The sequence below is a fragment of the Panthera onca genome, chromosome A2 (assembly GCF_046562875.1).
Source record: "Panthera onca isolate mPanOnc1 chromosome A2, mPanOnc1 haplotype 2, whole genome shotgun sequence".
Lineage (NCBI taxonomy): Eukaryota > Metazoa > Chordata > Mammalia > Carnivora > Felidae > Panthera > Panthera onca.
Window position 1 is genome coordinate 37,020,755 of NC_138340.1, and position 20,532 is coordinate 37,041,286.

The 20,532-nt window shown below is 43.1% G+C and overlaps 1 protein-coding gene and 1 long non-coding RNA gene across 4 annotated transcripts in view; both read left to right on the top strand.

The window, feature by feature from the left end:
- LOC132673358 (transport and Golgi organization protein 1 homolog) overlaps positions 1 to 19,778 on the top strand; it is a 257,878-nt gene extending 238,100 nt beyond the window's left edge. The window contains exons 15-17 of one of the 3 annotated variants that reach the window (XR_013554142.2): positions 14,932 to 15,082; positions 15,651 to 15,774; positions 17,548 to 17,635. Coding sequence is in view for 2 of the 3 variants with exons in the window: in XM_081794979.1 (XP_081651105.1) it covers positions 13,397 to 13,479; positions 17,548 to 17,685; positions 18,636 to 18,671 (257 nt within the window). In the remaining variant the exon portion in view is untranslated. Of the gene's footprint in view, positions 1 to 13,396; positions 13,480 to 14,931; positions 15,083 to 15,650; positions 15,775 to 17,547; positions 17,686 to 18,635 lie in introns of those variants that run through there. The other 2 variants (XM_081794979.1, XM_078442834.2) reach the window with 2 other exon arrangements.
- Positions 8,281 to 12,443, top strand: LOC144614118 (uncharacterized). Its single transcript, XR_013551651.2, has 3 exons — positions 8,281 to 8,410; positions 10,130 to 11,697; positions 12,298 to 12,443. It is a non-coding gene; the product is annotated as an uncharacterized LOC144614118 (long non-coding RNA).
- Positions 19,779 to 20,532: the final 754 nt, after the last annotated feature.

A 20,532-nucleotide genomic window follows, 5' to 3' on the forward strand; every position in this document is an offset into this window, starting at 1 on the left:
AACATGAATTCCTTTCATTGGGCTATTTGAAGATGCGTGTTCAGGTAACTTAAAATCCCACAGATATTATCAAAATATACATGATCACCTGATTATGCAAATCTTTATGTACCTCAGAAATCTGACATTTTGAGCTGTGATTCAGAATCAAAGTGAACATTGAAAGAAAATATCAAAAAGTGAACCATAATGTGCAATTTATTTTCTTGGAAAAATAATCCCATATTATTATAATAGCAGTTGCCCGTCTCTCTCAGATATATCCGTATCTGTAAACATCTTTCTCTAGAACAATCTCATTTGTATCTCTAGTACATTTTGTGTTTTTATTTCCTTCCATTCTTCCATGAATTTGGGGCACAGTTTGGAGATATTCCAAAGGATTTTATCCAGGTACTTCGTGAATGTACACTAGAAGTCATTGACTTCTTATCTACTATAAATTTGCATTTTCTTAATTTTTCTATTTTACATTGGCTTACAAATTCTTACTATTAAAACACAGTTGTAATATGTTTGTCAGCAAAATGAAATTTCTCAGTGTTGTCTTTTACATCTTTCCTACAGCTTCAGGGTCGTGTGATTTGTATAGGGTAACAACACCTTTTTAAAGAATACAGTTCATTGATATTTGACATATGTAAGCAGCAATGGAACCATGACCACAAGATAGCAAACACAGTCATCACCCCCACAAGTTTGTTCCTGCTCCTTTGTAAGCCATCTGTCCTCTTGATCCTGTATGAGGAGACATTTGTGAGGTGTGCTTATAACCTCCTGGAGGCTGGTAAAGGGTTTATAAAGATGATTCTTTGCGACAGATAGATTGTAAACATCTTTAAGATTCCTCATCATCTCTGATATTATTTCAGCCTGTCCATATTTTGCCTGACCATTTCCCTCTTGGCTCTGATGTGTTTGAAATTCTTTGGAAACATAACATTATTACTGCCTCCGTGGGAACTTGTGCTTGTCTAATTTACCCCTGGAGAACTGTTTTTGTTGTGAGTATACTGAAGTATACTTATAGATAGACTTGTAATCATGAGTAAGCAGAAAATTTTAAAGTCACTGGACCTTTTATATGCACTCAGTATTACAGATATCCCTCTAATATATTCAATTTTCATTATCATTTAGATCAAAATACGTTAAAATTTCTGTAGAAATGACTTCTTTGCCCTATATGGACTTTTTTTTTTAATTCAACTGTAATTAACATACAGTATAATATCAGTTTCAGATGTTCCATATGATTCAGTGATTTCATGCATTTCTCAGTGCTCATCACAGATACACTCTTGATCTACTTCACCTCTTTCACCCATCCCCCCACCTGACTCCCCTCTAATCCATGTCTTCTTGAGAAGGTTGTTGTTTAATCTCATTTTTTTCGTCATTCTTCAACTGAGAACTTTTTGTTCTTGATGTCTAGTTTGAGTCATTTGTGGTCTGAGAACCTGTTTCCTATGATTTCGTTTACTTTGTTCAGATCTCTCTGTGACGTCTCAAGTACCGGCTACACTTTTATAATGTCTTCAGGGAATGACTCTGGTCAAGGAAGCACTTTTTGCACTTTGTGGAAACGTTTGTTGTCATTTCTGTTGTTGCTTGTTTGTTTTCTCTAGCCATCTCCCACTTCCTTTCTGATTTGAAAATCTTTGTTGGTGGTGAAGTGGGAAAAATCATAGGACCTGATTTGATAGAATTGTTTGTCAGTTCAGGAAATTGCCAACTGCAGGAGACATTTCTCCGGTGTTTCTGGTGAGTCAGAGGCATCTTTTAGTCTAAAGATTTTACCTTTACTTTTATTTTGTCTGAAACTCCCAAATAATTTGTGGTTGTGGACTTTATGATGGCTGTTGGACTTGACAAAAAAGAATTGCAAGTAAATGGTGCATTGGTTATTAATTTAAAATAAGTCTGCCATTTCCATTATTGAAGATTAGTGGTTTGGTGTCTGTTTAATAGAATGGAACAGAGCTTTTGGTAAAAAATAAGATATCTACCCTAATTCTCTTCCTTAGAAATTGTTGTTGAAATATCAGCAAATAGAAAGGAAATGTTTTCTATAGCTTATTCTACCTCTAAGTTTTTAGTATGCTAGGCCATGGCTACGTTTTTCTAGGGTGTTTCCTGATGCAGAAGAAATAAAAACAAAATTAAACTATTGGGGCTACATCAAAATAGATCGCTCCTGTTCAGTGATGGAAACAATCAACAAAACTGGAAAGCAACTTACTAAATGGGAGATGATATTTGCAAATGACCTGGCTCGTAAAGTGTTAGTATCCAAAATACCTGAATAAACTATACAACTCAACAGCCAGAAAACAAATAATACAATTTACAAATGGGCCAAAGTCACAAACAGACATTGCCATGAAGAAGACATTCAGATGGCCAACAGACACATGAAAAGATGTTCAACATCATTCATGGTCAGGGAATTGCAAATCAAAACTACCATGTGATATCACTTTACACCTGTCAGAACGGCTATAATCAATAAGACAGGGAAAAAAAACTAGTGTTGGTGAGGATGTGGAGAAAATGGAACCCTCATGCACTTTTGCTGGGAATGCAAATTGCTATTGCCATTTTGGAAAACAGTATGGAATTTCCTCAGATAATTGAAAATAGAACTAATTTGTGATGCAGCAATTGCACTACTGGGTATCTACCCAAAGAATACAAAAGAAAAAAAAAACCCACTACTTCTAAAGGATATATGCATCCCTGTGGTGGATAAGTTTAGGAATCCCCTGGGCTTACACCAATGGGTTAACAAGGCACAAAGAAATACAGTCAATATAATGCTCACACCCGAATTTGGGTAAACCAGATTGGCACTCCAAGAATAGGGGGGTGCAAAGACATCCTGAGAATAGGGAGGCGCAATGGTGCCAGGAATAGGGAGGTGCAAGGGCACCCCACAATAGGGAGGGGTGCTGAACCCCCCAGAATAGAGAGAGAGAGGCAAAGTCCTGAAATAGAAATGGCACAAAGGTGCCCAATACACAGGAATAACAAGATTAGATATTCAGGGTGAAAGCATCCCAAATTTAGTTCTATAGCAGAAAGCTGCTTTTATAGGAGAATAGGGCCAGGTTAGGTAAATTGGTGAATTGGACTTTGGACCACTGCACCTCACGCAAAGCAGCCCAGAGCGAGATGGTTAACAAAAGAAAAGGTGGCTTATCAACCTTGAGGTTATTCCCCCTATCTGTCTTATCCCCTAGGCTGGCAAAGATAAACAGGCATGGCGCCTCCTGTCTGCTGTTAACAACCATTTACCCAACTGCCGGGCGCCTGGATTTTGTTTTATATTGACCCAAACCCCAAACACTGTATATCTTCAAAATCCCCTTTCCCCCCTCACATCCACAAGTTAATGTTCCTAGTTTCTTTGTCTCTTTGTACACCCCCATCACGTTTGCAAGGCTTCTGATCTGAATAAATACGGGGCAAGGACGCTTATTCAGGGCTCTTGTCTTTTTCCTGGACATTAGCCATCTCTCGTTTGAATCCTGCGTCTGCTCTTTTGCTGGCCAAAAGAGAATTTTAGACTTAGAGTCTATGACACACCCCTATGTTTACTGCAGCATTATTTACAATAGCCAAATTGTGGTAGCAGCCCAAGTGTCCATCCAAAGATAAATGGATGAAGAAGAGGTGATATATACGTTAACAGGCACACGCGTGTGCATGCACACACACACACACACACACACCCTAGAATATTACTCAGCCATAAAAAGGAATGACCTCTTGCCATGTGCAACAACATGGATTGATATAGAGGATATACTGCTAAGTGAAAGATAAATACCATATGATTTCACTCGTGTGGAATTTAGGAAACAGAACAAATGAGCAAAGCGGGGTGGGGGGGAAGGAGAGAGACGAACCAAGGAAACAGATTCCTAACTTTAGAGAACAAAGTGATGGGTTACCAGGGGAGGTGGGTGGGGGGGATGGGAGAAATAGGTGATGGGGATTAAAGAGTACACTTACCATGATGAGCCCTGAGTAATGGACAGCATTGTTGAATCCCAATATGTACATCCAAATCAAATGTAACACTGTATACTAACTATACTAGAATTGCAACACTTAAAAAAATAATTTATTTTGCTGAACCACACCTTTATTATAATACCACATTGGATGATGATTTTGACTTTTTTGTCATGAAATATACTTTTATAAAAAAAATATTGTTTCTACATCAAATTTAATTTTACTTATCCCTCTTCTAGAAAAAGAGTGGAGTATATGAAGGTAAGATTTCAGGCTTCTATTTTCCTTATAATCTATTCTTTTTAAATCTCTTAAAAGATTCAAAACCCTGACGTGGGGCTCAGTCTCACAAACCATGGGATCATGACCTGAGCCAAAATCAAGGGTTGGATGCTCAACCGACTGAGCCACCCAGGTGCCCTGTAATCTTTTCTTAATACAGCTGTTCACTGTGGTTTCTAATTCCGCTAGAAGTAAAGACATTGACTTATCAGGTCTAGTTAGCCCCTTAACTAGTTAGCCCCTTAGCCTCCTTGTTTGCATCCTAAGTGACAACACAGACTGAGTTGCCACCAACTGAGACAGGTGACCAAGTAGAGGAAAAAATCAGACAATTAGAGAGAAGCAGATGAGTTTAACTCTGGTCAGAAGTGTTTAAGAATCCAGTGGCAGGAGTATTCTGGTATGACCTACCTACCGGGGGAAGTGTACAGATCAAGGCACTCTCTGAGCCTGTCAAGAAGCTCAAGGCTTAGAGAAGAGGTCAGATATTGCCAGGCCACGTGTGTGTCACTAGAGAGGTTTAAAACATGTGTTATGAGTCCTGGGTGGAGAGAGCCTCTAATGCCAGTGGAGAGTGAGGGTAAGTGAACAAGATGCCAAATGGGGCCAATAGATTATGTATGGGCTTCACGGACTGTGCTGGTTAAGTGACCCGGCACGTAGTGGGTCCTCAAATGCTGGTGTTGCTATGGGGAATACAGCACTGCTGGTATAGAGAAGGGTGACCTCAGGGCAGCAGAGCTCTCACATTGTACAAATAGAAGGTAAGCTTGCAGTTTGGGACTGAACGATAGAATTCAATGCCTGTCAGAAGATTCTGGAGTACTGAGCCCTGTTCTAGGTGCTGTCCTTGTGCTATCCACGTGTAAGTTGAGTATTTCCTACATGGTGTTTACCCGTGATGCAGGTGGTAACGTTTGCATCTTGGGCTTTCACCATCTTGTGATTTGGGGAGTTATCTAGGGTTCTAGCTACTAAGTAGTAAAGCTGAGATTTTACCCAACTGTGTTTGATTCCACGGCCATATACACCTGAGTGAGCATCCCACTCTGGTTCTCATGGACGGGACCCTGTGGAGCAGCAGAAAGACATTGGAGGCCTCTGAGTGCCAAACAAATGACATTTAGAATAATTTCTCTCTCAGTATTTGTTTAAATGTTTATTTACTTATTTTGAGAGAGTGTGTGCACGAGTGGTGGAGGGGCAGAGAGAGAGAGGGAGAGAGAGAGAATCCCAAGCAGCCTCCATGCTTTCAGTACAGAGCCTCACATGGGGCTCAATCTCACCAACCGTGAGATCATGACCTGAGCCAAAATCAACTGATTAGGCACCCAGGCGCCCGCCTCTCTTGTTATTGTTGTTATTGTTATTGTTATTGTTATTGTTATTGTTATTGTTATTGTTATTGTTATTGTTATCTATCTATTTAAAGGATTTATTTATTTTTGAGAGAGAGTGAGAGTGCAAGTGAGGAGTGGGCAGAGGGAGAGGAGGACAGAAGATCCGAAGCAGGCTCTGTGTTGACAGCAGTGAGCCTGATATGGGGCTTGAACTCGTGAGTGGTAAGATGATGGATCTCAACTGACTGAGTTGGATCTCAACTGACTGAGTCACCCAGGTGCCTCTTTCATTATTTTTAAAGTGTGAGTGAAAATGGGGGAAAACCTTGAATAAATTAGGTGGATTATTTTTTCTTTTTGACTTTTGTTTTTAAAGTAATTGCACTGATTTGTTTATTTGATCACGAAGGACAGAATACAAGTATGTAGGATACTTGGTTTTTCTCCATTTCTCCTCTGGTGAGGTCAGAGCAGTTTGAACTGTTCATATATTCTAAGAATAATGATGCTTAATGATGGGATATTAGGGGACACCTGGGTGGCTCAGTCGGTTGTGTATCTGACTTTTGATTTTGGCTCAGGAAATGATCGCAGGGTCATGGGATTGAGTCCTGCCTCAGACTCCACACTGATCCTGGAATATGCTTAAGATTCTCTCTCTCTCCCTACCCTTCACCCACTCATGTGTTCTCTCTCTCTAAAAGAAAAAAGAAAGAGGAGAGAGAGAGAGGGAGAGAGAGAGAGGAAGAAGGAGAGAATGAGACAAAGAAAAATAAAATGCCATTAACTAAAACTTGCTTTCTTCAGGGACCACAGTAATGCCAAATGTTATATGTGACCACAGTGCCAGATCATGTGCCTTTGCTATTGACACAATGGGTAATGTGATTTTACTGGTTTTGGTACTAACCTTAAGAGATTGCTGTTTGGTTTTTTTTTTTTTTTTTTTTTTTTTTTTGTGGTTAATTTAAGCTCAATTTTCTGAAAAGATTAAATACTACATGAAGGAAAATGCAAAATGTGCAGAAAAAATATCCCTTTGTGAACAGAAGGTATAACCATCCCCCCCACCATTTTCTTTTCATTTTCATGATTTCACCTGGAATTGTGTTCACTTCTGGTTCACTGATTTTGGCATCTCCTCTTTCATCCTGGTGTCCCATTTCATTCCATTCTATACCAGGCTCAATTCAAAGCAATCATCACATATGTAAAATACTACATTCTTTATTTCTATAGTGACTTACCCACCAGAGATAGTGTAATTAATATTTTTGTCAGTGTAATTAATATTTTTGAATTCTGAATCCTTTATTACATATTTGTGTAGATCAACAGAGCAAAGAAATGTGGCAAAATAAGCTTCCCTCTTACGAAGCACATAGATGTAAAATAAAAATCCCTTCTTTGTCCTGGGTGCCTGGGTGGCTCAGTCGGTTAAACATCCAACTCTTGGTTTCAGCTCAGGTCATGGTCTCATGGTTTGTGAGTTTCAGCCCTGCATCGGGCTTCTTGCTGACTTTGGGGAGCCTGCTTGGGATTCTCTCCCTCTGCCTCTCTCTGCCCTTCCCCTGCTCACTTGCTCTGTCTCTCAAAAAATAAATTAAAAAAACGTATTAAAGTCCCTTCTTTGTCCTTTAAAAATGGAAATAAAAGTAATGAGTAAGTATTCCTGATGACTATGTGTTTTGTTGAAGAATAACAGTGAGACACTTGAGCGCACTAATGAATTTTTTAATAACATCATTCCAAGTGTGCATGCTTCGTTGCAATCTGAGAGAAATCAGAATGCCAAGAATCGGGGCTTCCTGAGTTACCATAATTTGATGTTTGCGCCCTTTTGGTCATTGGGTGAATTTAGCCCCTCAACCTTCCATGCTGTTCACTGCTGTTTCAAGCAATAACACCACAGTACTTCTTTTATTTAGGAGTTAGGCAGAATTTGTTTTCATAAGCCTGGCTTAATTTTTGTATCATTCAGTGCTGCCGGGAGAGAGCACTAGAGGTTTCTTGCCATGTTGAACAGTTCTGTTCCTCCTAATGCAGAGCAGAGAATTTTGAAACAGAATCTGGTGACAATATTTTTCTTCCATAAAGAAAAGTCATTCATTGGAGCTGTTTGGCTTGAAAGATTTTACACTTTCTTCGATTTCTCATCGTCATCCAGTCACAGTTCCATTGTCTGGAAACCAAGATAGTTGCTCTGAAACATTTACACCTTCTACTGTTCTCTTCATCCTTCGTTTCTTTATGTGTCTGGCTTTTCTCTTTGGCCCAAACTGGATCAACTGTTTTTAATGATACAGGGACTGACAGAGCACATTCTATTGACAATGCTTCTTTGTGACACATTATCCTGTGTTTGTTTGGAAAGTGTAGTACACATTTTGTTTCTATCCTACTTGCAAATTGGGGAAGGGAAAAATCTACAAAGAACTTGAAAGGTGCTATTTTAGTAAACACTTCAGAAGTTTCAGAAGTAAATTCCCTCTATTTCCTGCAGGATTTCCATTGTACACTTTAGCTTTGAAGAAAAACAAATCTTTCATGTCTTAGAATATTTGATTTATATGTTATCTACTGAGTGATCTTCTTCTTGGGAAGAACTCACTAGAGAGGATGTTTTGCTCAGGTTCACCTCTCCCTTAATGAAGTTCATACCAACGAAGTGAAATTGAAGTCTGAAGAACAGGAAGTGAAATCGAAGTCTGAAGAAACAGCCTGTGCAGAAAAAAAATGCTCAGCTTAAGATCCACAAGAATCAGGTAAAAAAATTTACTATCAAATGTTATATAAATCAGAAATGAGCATCATTACTTCCTTTTTAAGTTTTTCTTCTTTAACTGTGGTAAAATACTTGCATTAGAAAGTTTCCCATCATAAACATTTAAGTGTACATTTTAGTAGTGGTAAGTACATTCGTGTTCTTCTATAGTCATTCCACACCTTTCTCAAATCTGTCTTCAAGTCAGGAGATATGAGTGCACGCGTCAAGGATTCGGTGCAGGGAGTCTTGACGTCTCGTAAACATAACGTGGAAGAGGTGTTGCTTGGAGGGAAGAAAACCGCACTTGGTAGAATGAGTTTGGTTTGGGAAAGCAAAAAGTGGCTTCCTGCCTTGGGAATCCTGTCCTTTCTCCTCTCCCCCCTCATGGCCACACTCATGGTAACAGGTGCACACACCCAAGTACACTGTTTTATGCTGGATAGGCAGCAAAAGGGAACTGGGGGACAGCTGTGATGCACTTAGGTGTGTGAAAGGGGCAAAGGATGCCAAATGGGACACGCTGAAGAAGAATGTAGACGTTCATGATGGAATGTGGGGACAAAGAAGCTCACGGAAGAGTAAGACTTTTAGGAGTTAGTTGTTACAAACACCATTGTAAGAACAGATGTGTCAGACAGTGGGGATCATTTTCTTTCTTTGAGCACATTTAACACCAACCATACTTTTACCATGGTAATCAGTAAAGAATTGTGTTTCTCCCTTCTGCCTTGATTTCTGTGATCTGCACCTTCCTGCACTTTGTGGAAACCCCAGGGTTCATTTTCATTGTCCTTTACATTTCAGTCCCATTGTAGCAACATGAGTGCCATGTGTATATATATTTTTTGTTAAACTCTAGACATTGGGTAGGAAATATTGGGAGGAGAATTCAGGTGTACTAGGATGGTATCTTGCTGCAGATGAGATGGGAGTTTATGTCTGGTAGGAGATCAGGGGTGCCAGCATTACTGAGTCCTGTGAACTCAGTTTTCCTTCCTTTCTCTCTTTTCCCTTGCCTTGCCTTGCCTTGCCTTGCCTTGCCTTGCCTTGCCTTGCCTTCCCTTCCCCGCATTCCTTTTCCAGGAGACAGTATTCTGAACGTGGGCAATTCACATCATTTTCTTTTTGTCAGTGTATTTTGCATTCTTCTCAACTGGTGTCTTTGAGGCAGATGGCAGGAGTTCCCTCGTGAAGTGTAGAGATGTCCAGTAGGTCATTGTACAGTGTTAATGACACCATGTCCAAGAAAGATGTCTCTATGGCAATGTCATGGCCCGAGCCTTGACTGAGAGTTTAGGGCTCTTGGGAGAAATCAGACAAGTCAGGAACCCCTGCATCATCCTTATGTGTTTAGTTGTGATGAGTAGGTCAGGCTTGGTTTTGTACATTGAAAAGAAATACACTTGTGCAGTCCCAATCACAAGAGCCTGAGTGCATCTCGTGTGGGCTTTTTATATTTATGTGATGTGTTGATGAGTGGGAATAGAGAGCTGTGAAGAGAAGCTCAGAGTTGCCAAAGACTTGCCAGCACACTAGAGTTTGACTTTGTTTAGTCCCTTAATGGGGGGCATCAATGCTTTCCCCTGATTGTGTTTGTGGATCTGTGCGTTTATGGGGAAGGGGAGAGGGCACATTTGAGGCCTGCCTTCAGATTTCAGGGAGGGAAGAAAGGCCGAATTTCACATGGGCTACCAGGTAATGTATCTTTCCCCTCTAGGAAGCTGGGACTGAAAGAATGGGAGCAGCTGGAAGGGGAGAAGCAGCTGTCAGCTGCAGAAGAGAAAGTGAAATTAGCTGCAGAAGAGCTACCGAACTACAAGGGAGTTCAGCTCCTACCAGCAGCTCACAGGAAGCACATTGTATTACTTTGAAACGTTGTATCAAGTAGCACACAAATATACACAAACATTCAGGAGACATGTATTCGTATAGAGACTTCAAAAGAAGTGTGACATTTTCCAGATGCTAAGTTAAAAATATGAATCTAAACAAGTCACTAAAGATTTCCTGATCCCTGATGCTGGCCAGACTATGTGGAAATGTGGTTCCCGAACATGTTTCTGGAGGTGCTGGAAATGATTACAAACCTCAGGAAGCAGTTTGGTGGAGGACGAATCACATCGACAAGTATGACCATCCCATTTTAGAGACCCACTTGTTGTAACCATGAGGAAAACAATAAGGATACAAGGAAAAGAAGATTTGAACTTTATTTTTATTGTTATTTTTTAATGTTTGTTTATTTTTGAGAGAGAGAGGTAGAGTGCGAGTGGGGAGGGGCAGAGAAAGAGAGAGGGAGACACAGAATCTGAAGCAGGCTCCAGGCTCTGAGCTGTCAGCACAGAGCCCAACATGGGGCTCCAACTCATGGACCTCGAGTTAATGACCTGAGCTGAAGTCCGACGCTTTACCAACTGAGCCACCCAGGTGCCCCATGAACTTTATGATGAAAGATCCTCATTGCAGGATTAGGGAGCTGTCACCACGGATAAGGAGACCGTGTCAACGTGGAGCCCCACAGGCATTAAATAATAAATCCAAGGTGGTGTAGCAATGGCTTTGAGCTTTCTGTACTCTCCGCCTCATGTGAAATGTGTCTTATATGATTGGGCCGTGTGCATGAGAGATCAGTTCTTATGATGGGAACCTGGGCCAATTAACATCACCCTCAACATTGTGCTTCATCTGGTGAAAGTGACTGCGCTCCCAGGAGAAGAGTAGAAGGAACACGAGAACAGCTGCAGCAGTCAGAGCTCACCTTCGGACACCTGGTAGGCTGCACTCTGCCCAGTAGTTCCTGAGTGCTTCAGCACCTAACGCAGATGATCATAGCAGGCCACTGAATCTCTCCACATGGGTTTTTATTGATGTGCTGACTCTTTCCGATTGCTCTTTGTGAGAAGGTGGCTCTGGACAACTGGGTTAGAATGTTTTTCTCTCCTCCTCTTGTGCACAGCTTGCCACAGCTGGATGTGGATGTGTTTCTCTCTCCCAGCTCGGGGCTCGTGATCTGGAGAGGGTGGTGGTGGAGCAGAGCAGGGAGGTCGCCTACTCGAAATGCAGGTGCAGGACTTTGACGTATTTCTTGCAAGGGTGCTGTGAGGTTTTTAAAAAGGCGAAACTGTTCGGTGTCCAGTGGAGGCCTGGGTGTGATAACTCTTAGCGAAACTGATTCATCTCGATCTTCAAGAGTGGAAGTCATCCAAAGACAGAGGCTTCCAGAGGAATTCAGGAGGCACAAACCAATGGCAAGAGGACCTGACAGGGAGATCCCTCCATGGAGAGGTATGGAGCACATTGTGAAATGCAGTAGTTTAACTTCTGAGGCAACATCCGCACAATCGGCTGCTTCTTCCAGTGGGTGTCATTGTTTGGTCTCCTGCAAAAAGTCCCAGGTGGTTACTAGAGGGCACAGGTTGTCTCACAGTGGTGACAGGACACTGTTTCCCTCAGACGCCCCCAGCCAGCAGGGCTTTTTGGGTCTGTCCCTGTGGGTGGTGGAACTCACGCCCCTCCAATGTCTGTGGACCCCCCTACAACCTCCCAGTTACACTTAACTGGAGAGTGGGTGCCAGAATGGACATGGGTCAGCCCCCCTTCCACCTTGAGACAATGTTGAAGGCTTTTTCTTTTGTTTCACATGAATAACGTGAACAACAGCATGAATTGGAGGCTGTATGTCCTGATGAGCTTTCTTGATTTGGCTTTTGGGTAAATGCTCCATAGAAAATACACTTTCTATAAAGAAGCCCTGTTGAAACCAGGAGGAAGGGAAGGAGACAGGCACTGTTCCTGCTTCATTGCTGTTCAGCTATATTAGTGTTGATGTTGGATTTTTCACCTTTTACCCTAACACATCTCAAAAGTTTAATATCTGTCCTGTAGGTCAACGTAGCTGCCAGAGCATTTCCTTCTTTCCCAGAAGTGCCCTCCATGGGGCACTATCCCATGGGCGCCCTTTATCACCATTCATAGGCTCTGGGCCAACCCCATCTTCTCCACCCTGGTGGCCTCTGGGACCTCACCCTCCACCTCCAGCATTTGGTAAGATGATATGAATAGTAGAAGTTGACTTGTAAAACACCTTTCATCTTTTTCCTGTTAAGTCTTTGGGGGAAGATGCAGTGATGGCATCACAGGGCTTTCAGGTCAACCTGACTGAGGGCATTGTAACATTCTCAGGACATGCATGAAATGGGCTGTCATTTCCACATGGTGAGCTAGGCAGCAAGTGTCTCTTATAGAGAAGAAACAGTCCTTATACAGGTTGACAGACCTAGCACTCCTTAGGATGTAGCTTGTTACAAAGACCACGTGTTGGGCTCTCTGAGGGATGAGACACACCCTAAATTTATTTCTAGCTAGTTGAGACCTGAGCTGTTCACAGTTGCTCGATCAGTTATGAAAACACCTGAACCAGGGCCCTGTGGAATCTTCCTCAAGGATCAGGATCAGATCTTTTCTCTTGATTATAATATTAGTCTCAGTACATTTCTATTCGGAAATAGTTATATAATACCTGCTCCCATGTGGAAGGCAGCTTATAGATAAGCTGAAAGATTGAACAATTCTCCTGGAGCCAGAAGAAACACACCCATGCTCTTCTGTTGAGGATTTATTGATATTTTCCACCAATTGACACTCTAATTTTAATTCTTATCTGTCATGAGATGGTGATTTATTTCCCCTAATGTATATTAAGAAATGGCTGTTTTGGTGACAATTTCCAGTTTTCTCTTTAAGTTGACCTGTTGAAAGTTACTTGACTAATTATGAAGAACAAGAACCAGGGCCCTATGGTTTCTTCTTTAAGATGAGGGGATGGATCTCCCCCTTATCGTAGGGGTCACCTGAGGCTTGTGGGTTACTCTCTGCCTCTCTTCATGGTCCTGAGTGTGGGGAAGAGTTTAAGATGTCACAAGATGTGGTGTTTGTTTCAATTCTGCAGTCTACTAAAATCAGAATACACCTCTATCCCTTCTAGAGCCTTTAGCCGATCCAGAAGCTGGTGTCACTCCCGTGAGTCACAACAACAAGCACTCTACCAAAAATGCCAAGAAGGACAAGGTAAATGCTGGGGCCATTTTCAGCTGTATGTCTGTCTGGACACCCTCATTTTCAATACAGCATGCTCTCCAGCCTTTTCCCTGTTATATGTGTTGTGTGATATATCCACCTGTTTCTATTTGCCAAATGCACAGCCTTAACCCAAGAGTCTACAGGCTTCTCTCTTTTCAGCCTGTCACCTTTTTCTGGTAAGTTTAGTAGCCAAAGGAACTTAGAGATTGAGAACCCTATGGCTTTTCCCATGTGGTCTGGAAATAACACCAGGAAGATAACACTGCACTCCATACTAAAGTCTCTAGGCTTGTTGACTCCTACCATACCGCCTCTCTGTGGAATCAGTGTTGTTGTTATTTTCCTCTTTCTGGTCATGCAATTACATGTTAAAGCTATCTGTTAATTGGAAATGCAAAAAGACACCCCTCTATTTTTATATTGTGTGCCCTGTACAATTTAGAGTGGTCTTAGACAAAGTTATTGTCATAACTCACCACCTTCACATCTTCGTTGGTCAATGAGCTGTTTGGAATCCTTCAAGCTGTATCTTAGGTAAAAATATTCTGAACACAAGGTCCTTCAGTTGTGTCTCCAATCTGTGTTAGAGCTGGTATCATCACTCATGACACATCCCTGGGAATTGGTACCAAAATCAAAACACGTTCTCATTAATTCTGTTACACGAATTCCTTCCCCTTTTTCCCCATACGATGTATTACTCTGTGTCTTGCAGTGTGCTCAAAATCAGAATTCCTTATGAATTCAGATAAACACATGTGGGCTTAGTAGACATTGACAAGTAATATGTTTGTCACAGCAAACACTTTCTCAGTTCCCCTGCAAGATGCCAGGCATCCCCAACTCCCCAGTGTCCTCTTAGGCCTTTGACAGCACATTGAGAGATGGGGAAGACCCCTTTCTCAGGGAAGGAAGCAGAGGGGGCAAAGTGAGGGGTCTGCGGGCAGAACTTTTCCCCAGTAGCAGCTGTGATTTTTTTGTGCAGATAAGGAACTATTTATTTGCACTCGTGTGTGTGTGTGTGTGTGTGTGTGTGTGTGTGTGTGTTCTGAAGATGCCCAAAACATAGCTTCTACAGTCACTGTAGTGGAAGGATGCAGGGTGATCTTGGACATAGATGTCTGCCTGTCTGAAATAGGCTACTTCATTTGTTTGGAATTACTTCTTTCAATCCTCTAAGATGGGATCATTTTGTTCTACATTCTCAGACATGGACAGGGACATGTGGTGACAGTAGTTTAGCCTCCTGCATTTATTCGTCTAGGCTGTAGGTGGTACCCAGTGGGAGGGATAGAGTTTTCAGGTAGTGAAGCTACTCTCTTGGATCCTGGTGGCAGAGAAGGTGGCAGGTGCTGACATGTTCTTCTCTGGGTTTCAGCTGCTTTGGGTATTGGTTCTCTTGTCTGGCATATGAATGTACCTGTCACTTCTGTTCTGCAGGGCAGTGTGGATCCGTGGGGACCTCCTCCGTTAACTGGAAGATTCTGCACATCCTACCCTAGAGGCCACCCTATGGGTTCCTGTGCACATCCACCTCCTGAACCTTGGTGGCCCTGAGAACCACCTTAAACCCCTCCACCTGCACCCGTTGGTAAGATGATCTGAGCAGTATGAGTTGATTGCAAAGCACATTCATCTAATTTTTGTTGTTGTTGAGTCTTGGGCAAAGTGCAGAGGTGTTACCACAAGGCATTATAATGCAAGAGAAATGTGTCTGCCGCTATCACCACGTTCCTTGAGTTTCTCATGATTGACTTATCATCCTTGTGTCATTTCCCCCACCTTGTGTTGGTACAGGTGTCTCTTGTGGAGATGGAATGGGGCTGTATGCAGAAAAGCAGGCCTAGCGCTTCAGCAGATGTGTGCCATACACAGTCCATGTGCTGGGCGGTGGGAGGCATGAGGCTCCGCCTAACGTATATCCATCCAGTTGAACCCCCAGTCATCCACAGTTGTTTGAGGAGTTATGAAAACACCTGAACCAGGGCTTTTATGGGTCTTCATCAGAGTTTAAAGAATGGCTCTCCCTTTACCTTGGGATCACCTGAAGCATGTGGGATACCCTGTGCGTGTGATTTGGGATCTGACTGGGCCAAAGAGTTTCAGTTGTTTGAGGAATGAGGTGATGGTTTTTGTTTTTTGTTTTTGTCTCTGCACAGTCTCCTCCAATCAAAAGAAACCTTCATCCCTTCTAGGGTCTTTTGCAGATCCAGAATTTGCTCCCGTGATTGACAGCAACCCTGAGTACCAAGAAGGTCTACCAAAAGGACCAAGAAGGACAAGGTAAGTGCCGTGGACATTTTCACTTGTAACTCTTTGGGGAAACCCTCATTTTTCTGTTCAGCACTCTCTCCTGGCATTGTGTCTGTTTTGTGTGTTGTATGATATGTCTGTTTGTTTTTCTTATTTTCCAAATGCTCAACCTTAACCCAAGTGTCTACAGGCTTCTCTATTTTCATTCCGTCAACTCTTTGTGGTAAGTTTAGAAGGCAAACATGGTTAGGGCTGAGGACCTGAGGGCTTTTCCAGTATGTTCTGGAAATAACCCAAAGATGATGACACCACACTCCACCTGGAAGTCTTCTGGCATGCCTCCTTTTTTCTGGACCTTCTCAAAGTGGAATCATTGCTTTTGTTGTTACTTCCTGTTCTGTTTCTGTGTAGGAGATAAACGTGTTCAGAAAATCTGTGGTTATCCTTATGGTATGAAAATGCAAAATGCCTTCACTCCAACTTTATTTTTGTATGTATAATTTAGAGTGTTCTTAGACAAAGTAAATTTCATACCCATCAACATTTAGCCTTTTTTTTCTTTTTTCTTGTTCTTTTTTTCCTTTTTTTTTTTTTTTTTTTTTTTTTTTGTAACTGTGCTGCCGGAATCCCTTCACATGTGCCCTGGGTCTAAATACTCTGAACTATAAGAGGTGACATATCTGTCCTAGAAAACATTCATGGGAACATGAATGGTGAAGAGAGAAAATCCGTTATTACCTGCATCTTAATTCCCCAGTGTGTCCTTCGTTTATGTTCACGTGAGCACATTCTCTTGGGTCCTGTGTCAGTGTTGCAGGTGAAACATGGAAAGGTAAAGCAGAAATGACAGTGCATTTGTGTTAATTCTGTTATCTGGAATTTCAGTTCATTTTTCCAGAGGACACGATTACACTGCAAATTGTACTGTACTAAATCTGAGAAGTACCACTGTATTAAAATAAATTAACTAAGCCTAACTAACATGTATAGGTAACATGTTTCTGTAAGAACATGTTTTTCTAAGTTCTCTCTATGACTCAGGATCCCCATTGCCCCATGTGTCTCTGTGCCCATGGATAGCACTTCCAGAGAGGAGGAGACCCCATTGTCAGCAGAGAAGCAGATTGGGCACAGGCAGGGGCTTAGAGGCAGAGCTTTGAACCACGAGGGCTATGATTCCATGTGTGGAGACTGGGATTGTCCTTCCTTCTCAATCTGTAGTTCTTCACATACAAATAAGCAGGCTCTGTGGTGGAGGGGGTGAGGGGTGGTGGTTGATCCTGGACTTAGATGGCTTCATATCAGGAATATGCTATTTTATTAATTTACTCCATATTCACTCCACAAATCCTTTAGGACAAGAGCCCTTGCTGTTCTACATTTGCAGACAAGTTGGGACACTAGTTTCTTCCCATAGCCTCTGTTCCCCGTCCCCAAAGCTCTCAGCAGAACCCAAAGTATGGGTAGAGTTCTTTTGATGCCAATGCTGCCCGCTTGGAACCTGGGGGTGGGGAAGCTGGCAGGAGATTCATTCCATAAATCCTCTAGGACAAGAGCTTGCTGTTCTACATTTGCACACATGTGGGAACACTGGTTTGTCCCCATAGCATCCGTTCCCCACCCCCAAAGCTATAAGTGGAACCCAAAGTATGGGTAGAGATTTTGGCACTGATGCTGCCCTCTTGGAACCTGGTGGTGGGGAAGCTGGCAGGAGATGAGCACTGCTTCTTTGGGTTCCCACTTTTTGCTGGTGTTGGTGCTTTGCTCTGTCCTATGAACATAGCTTTCATTTCTGTTCCGCAGGCCATTATGTATGCAAGAGGGCCTGGTCCTTCCCCAGGATCGCCTTGCAGGCTGTCCCCCATGGACCACCCTTCACCACGAGTCATGGGCTATGGGCCACCTCCCCTCCTCCACCAGCTCCTCCACGTACTAAATTTGGTAAGATGACCTGAACTGGATGAGTGACTGATAAAGCATATTCATCTTCTTCATGATTGACTTTGTGTGAATGAGATGGTTGGGAGGGCTTGGCAATTCAACTGCAAACCTGCCTGAGGACAGTGTCATATAAATCCAAGGTTTCTCAGGACATACGTACAATGGGCTTTGCCATTTCCCTGTAATGAGGTGAACTATAGGTTGCTCTTGTCAAAAAGAAAGAGCATTTTTACACAAAGGCAGACATATCAGCCGTACTGGTGCATATTTTACAGACACAATGTTGTGGGTTCTGTGACAGATGAGATGCACCCCTATCTTTAGGTGCCTCAGGTGTCCTGTGTGAAATGGGGCACGTGTTATATGACACGGAACTTGTGGTCGCCTTAGTGGAAGCAGCAGTGAAGGAATGGGGGAAATGTGAATCACACAGGAATAGAAGGAAAGTTGTGGAAGGCGAGCGGAGTTTGAGGAAGTGCAGAGGGGAGGGTGTTGGGGTCAGTGGTATGGATTTGGAGGCCTTTTGTGACAGGGCCCACGGCCTGGGCAGGGAGCTTGAGGATATCCGCGAAGAACTGCTTCACGGGTTCAAGCACAGTGTACAATGCAGTCATCATCTCTGGAATGCCAAGGTTACCACAGTGCACCCAGTTCCTTATCTAAAAAACAAGGATTGTTGTTTCTCTTGGTTTTCTGAAGGGTCCACACTTGTATGAAGGCATGTCCTGGAGATTTGGTAAATTAAACTTAGTCTTAGGAAATGCTTGTCTGCCGAAGTTTGTGTGTCTCAGTGAGACTAAATGTGTAGGCAAGTTGTAGATCAGCTGTGCCGCTTCCTTGGCCTTCAGCCTGAGTCAGACTTGGTGGGGAACTCAGGGGTGAGGAGGAGCCGCCCCTGCTGAACTCTGGTCACCACACCCATGCGTCTGCTGTCACCACCCTGCCTGCAGGTTTGCGCCTCTGAAACTTCCCTCGCAATCTCCTGAGGCTTTGCCTGTGTTCCTGCTGTGTCAGCTCTAACACCAGCTCTCGGCGGTCATCTCAGAGCCTCAGGTTTGTAATCTGAGAAACAGGGACAATGTTGGTTTCTGAGGTCAGTACGAGGAAGAGGTGAGAAGCACTTAAGGAATTTGTAAAATGTATGGGATGAGTGGACACTCACCCTTCTCAGGGTGGAAATGAATGTATCTCCACACAGAAGGTCATCAACAGATGTTCATTCAATTTCATGAAACTAAGAGTGTAATGCCTGAGGCTGAGAGGTTGGCAATCCCTGTTTCAAAAAATATGGCAAAGACCCCTGTGTTTTTTCTTTTAAAATTCAGGTCCTAATTTGCAAAAAAGAAAAAGATAACTGTGATCCTGTGTACATTCAGGAGTCTGTATCTAAGATTTGAAGACAGTCATCTTCCCTTGTAGGTAGACACACAGATGCGGCCACGCAATTAAGTGTTCATCCAAGGCCGCAGATATATTGTTGAAGACATAATGCATAGAGGAGAACACAAGATCCCATTGCAATAACCCCAAATCTCTTTGCCATACGGGAGAACTTGAAGTCTGAAGAGGACCCTGAACTGTGACAAATGGGCTGTGGCGATGTAATATATTTAGAAAAGTTGTCTGATATGTGTATTTGACCGAATTCTTTCCCTGACCAATCCTGTCCCCTCTGTTTTGTCTTTCCTCATTTCCCCTGACAAACCCATCACCGTTCTGTCTTTGTGTCAGTATCTGCTTCCGGGAGGACCTACGGTCATTCTATTTTGATGTACACAGTATGACTCCTGTATACACGGTCACAAACAGGTAGAATCTACAGTAATAGGGGCAGAAGATAAGTGACTGTTTGAATTGTATTGACTGCACATGTCCCCCTGGTTCCTTCTGGGGTGGTGGCCACAACCTTCCTCTGGATCTGGTGACAGTTGTGTTCACTCTTCAGTAGATACTCGCAAGCACATGGCACCTGCTAATCACCGTGGTGTGTGGTGATCAGCAGGGCAGCTATCAGTCCCCAGGAAGTGGCTGATTCCTGATTGCAAGACATGGATGAGGGGTCAGCAGTGTCTCTGGTAGAACAGCGAGGAAACCCTGCATTAATCCACATGTTGTGGACTTTTCCCACCTACTCGTTATCTCACAGCACCAATCCAGGTGGGCACTGAGGAAGACTAATGGTGGTAGTTTTGGAGTGAGTCTTATGAGGTCCCATATTCCTCCCAGTGTATTGAGACAGAGCACAAGTGAGGGAGGGGGAGACAGAGAGGGAGACACAGAATCCAAAGCAGGCTCCAGGCTCTGAGCTGTCAGCGCAGAACCGAACGAGAGTCTCAAACTCACAACCCATGAGATCATGACCTGAGCCGAAGTCAGACGCTTAACCGACTGAGCCACCTGGGTGCCCCTCCTCCCACTGTTTCCTTAGTGACAGATGGGTAGGACAGAGTTCAGTGACATGATACTGTTCCTCCCTCACCTCCAAGGAGGATTTGGTTGTAAGCATCTGGCTCTTTCTGGGTCCTCAAAGCCCATGCATTCTGCTACAGAGCCCCTGACGCCTGCAGGGCCCTTCTTCCTCCCAGGTTGCAGAGGCAACCAGCCCTCCAGCAACATTAGGGACATGGCTGGGCCATCAAGGGGTCAAGGCCTGGCTGTCCACACGCTTCCCAGGAGTGGCTTGGAACAGCAATGCTGCAGTAAAGGTCAGCATGAGCTGCTTCTGTAAACAGGATTCTCACCCACTTCGATCAGGGCCTGCGCTAAAACATGACAGGAGAGAGGGGGACACAGGATATGTGGTGCCCTGCTTCCTGGACAGGGCTGCACAGAGCAGAAAGCTGAGGG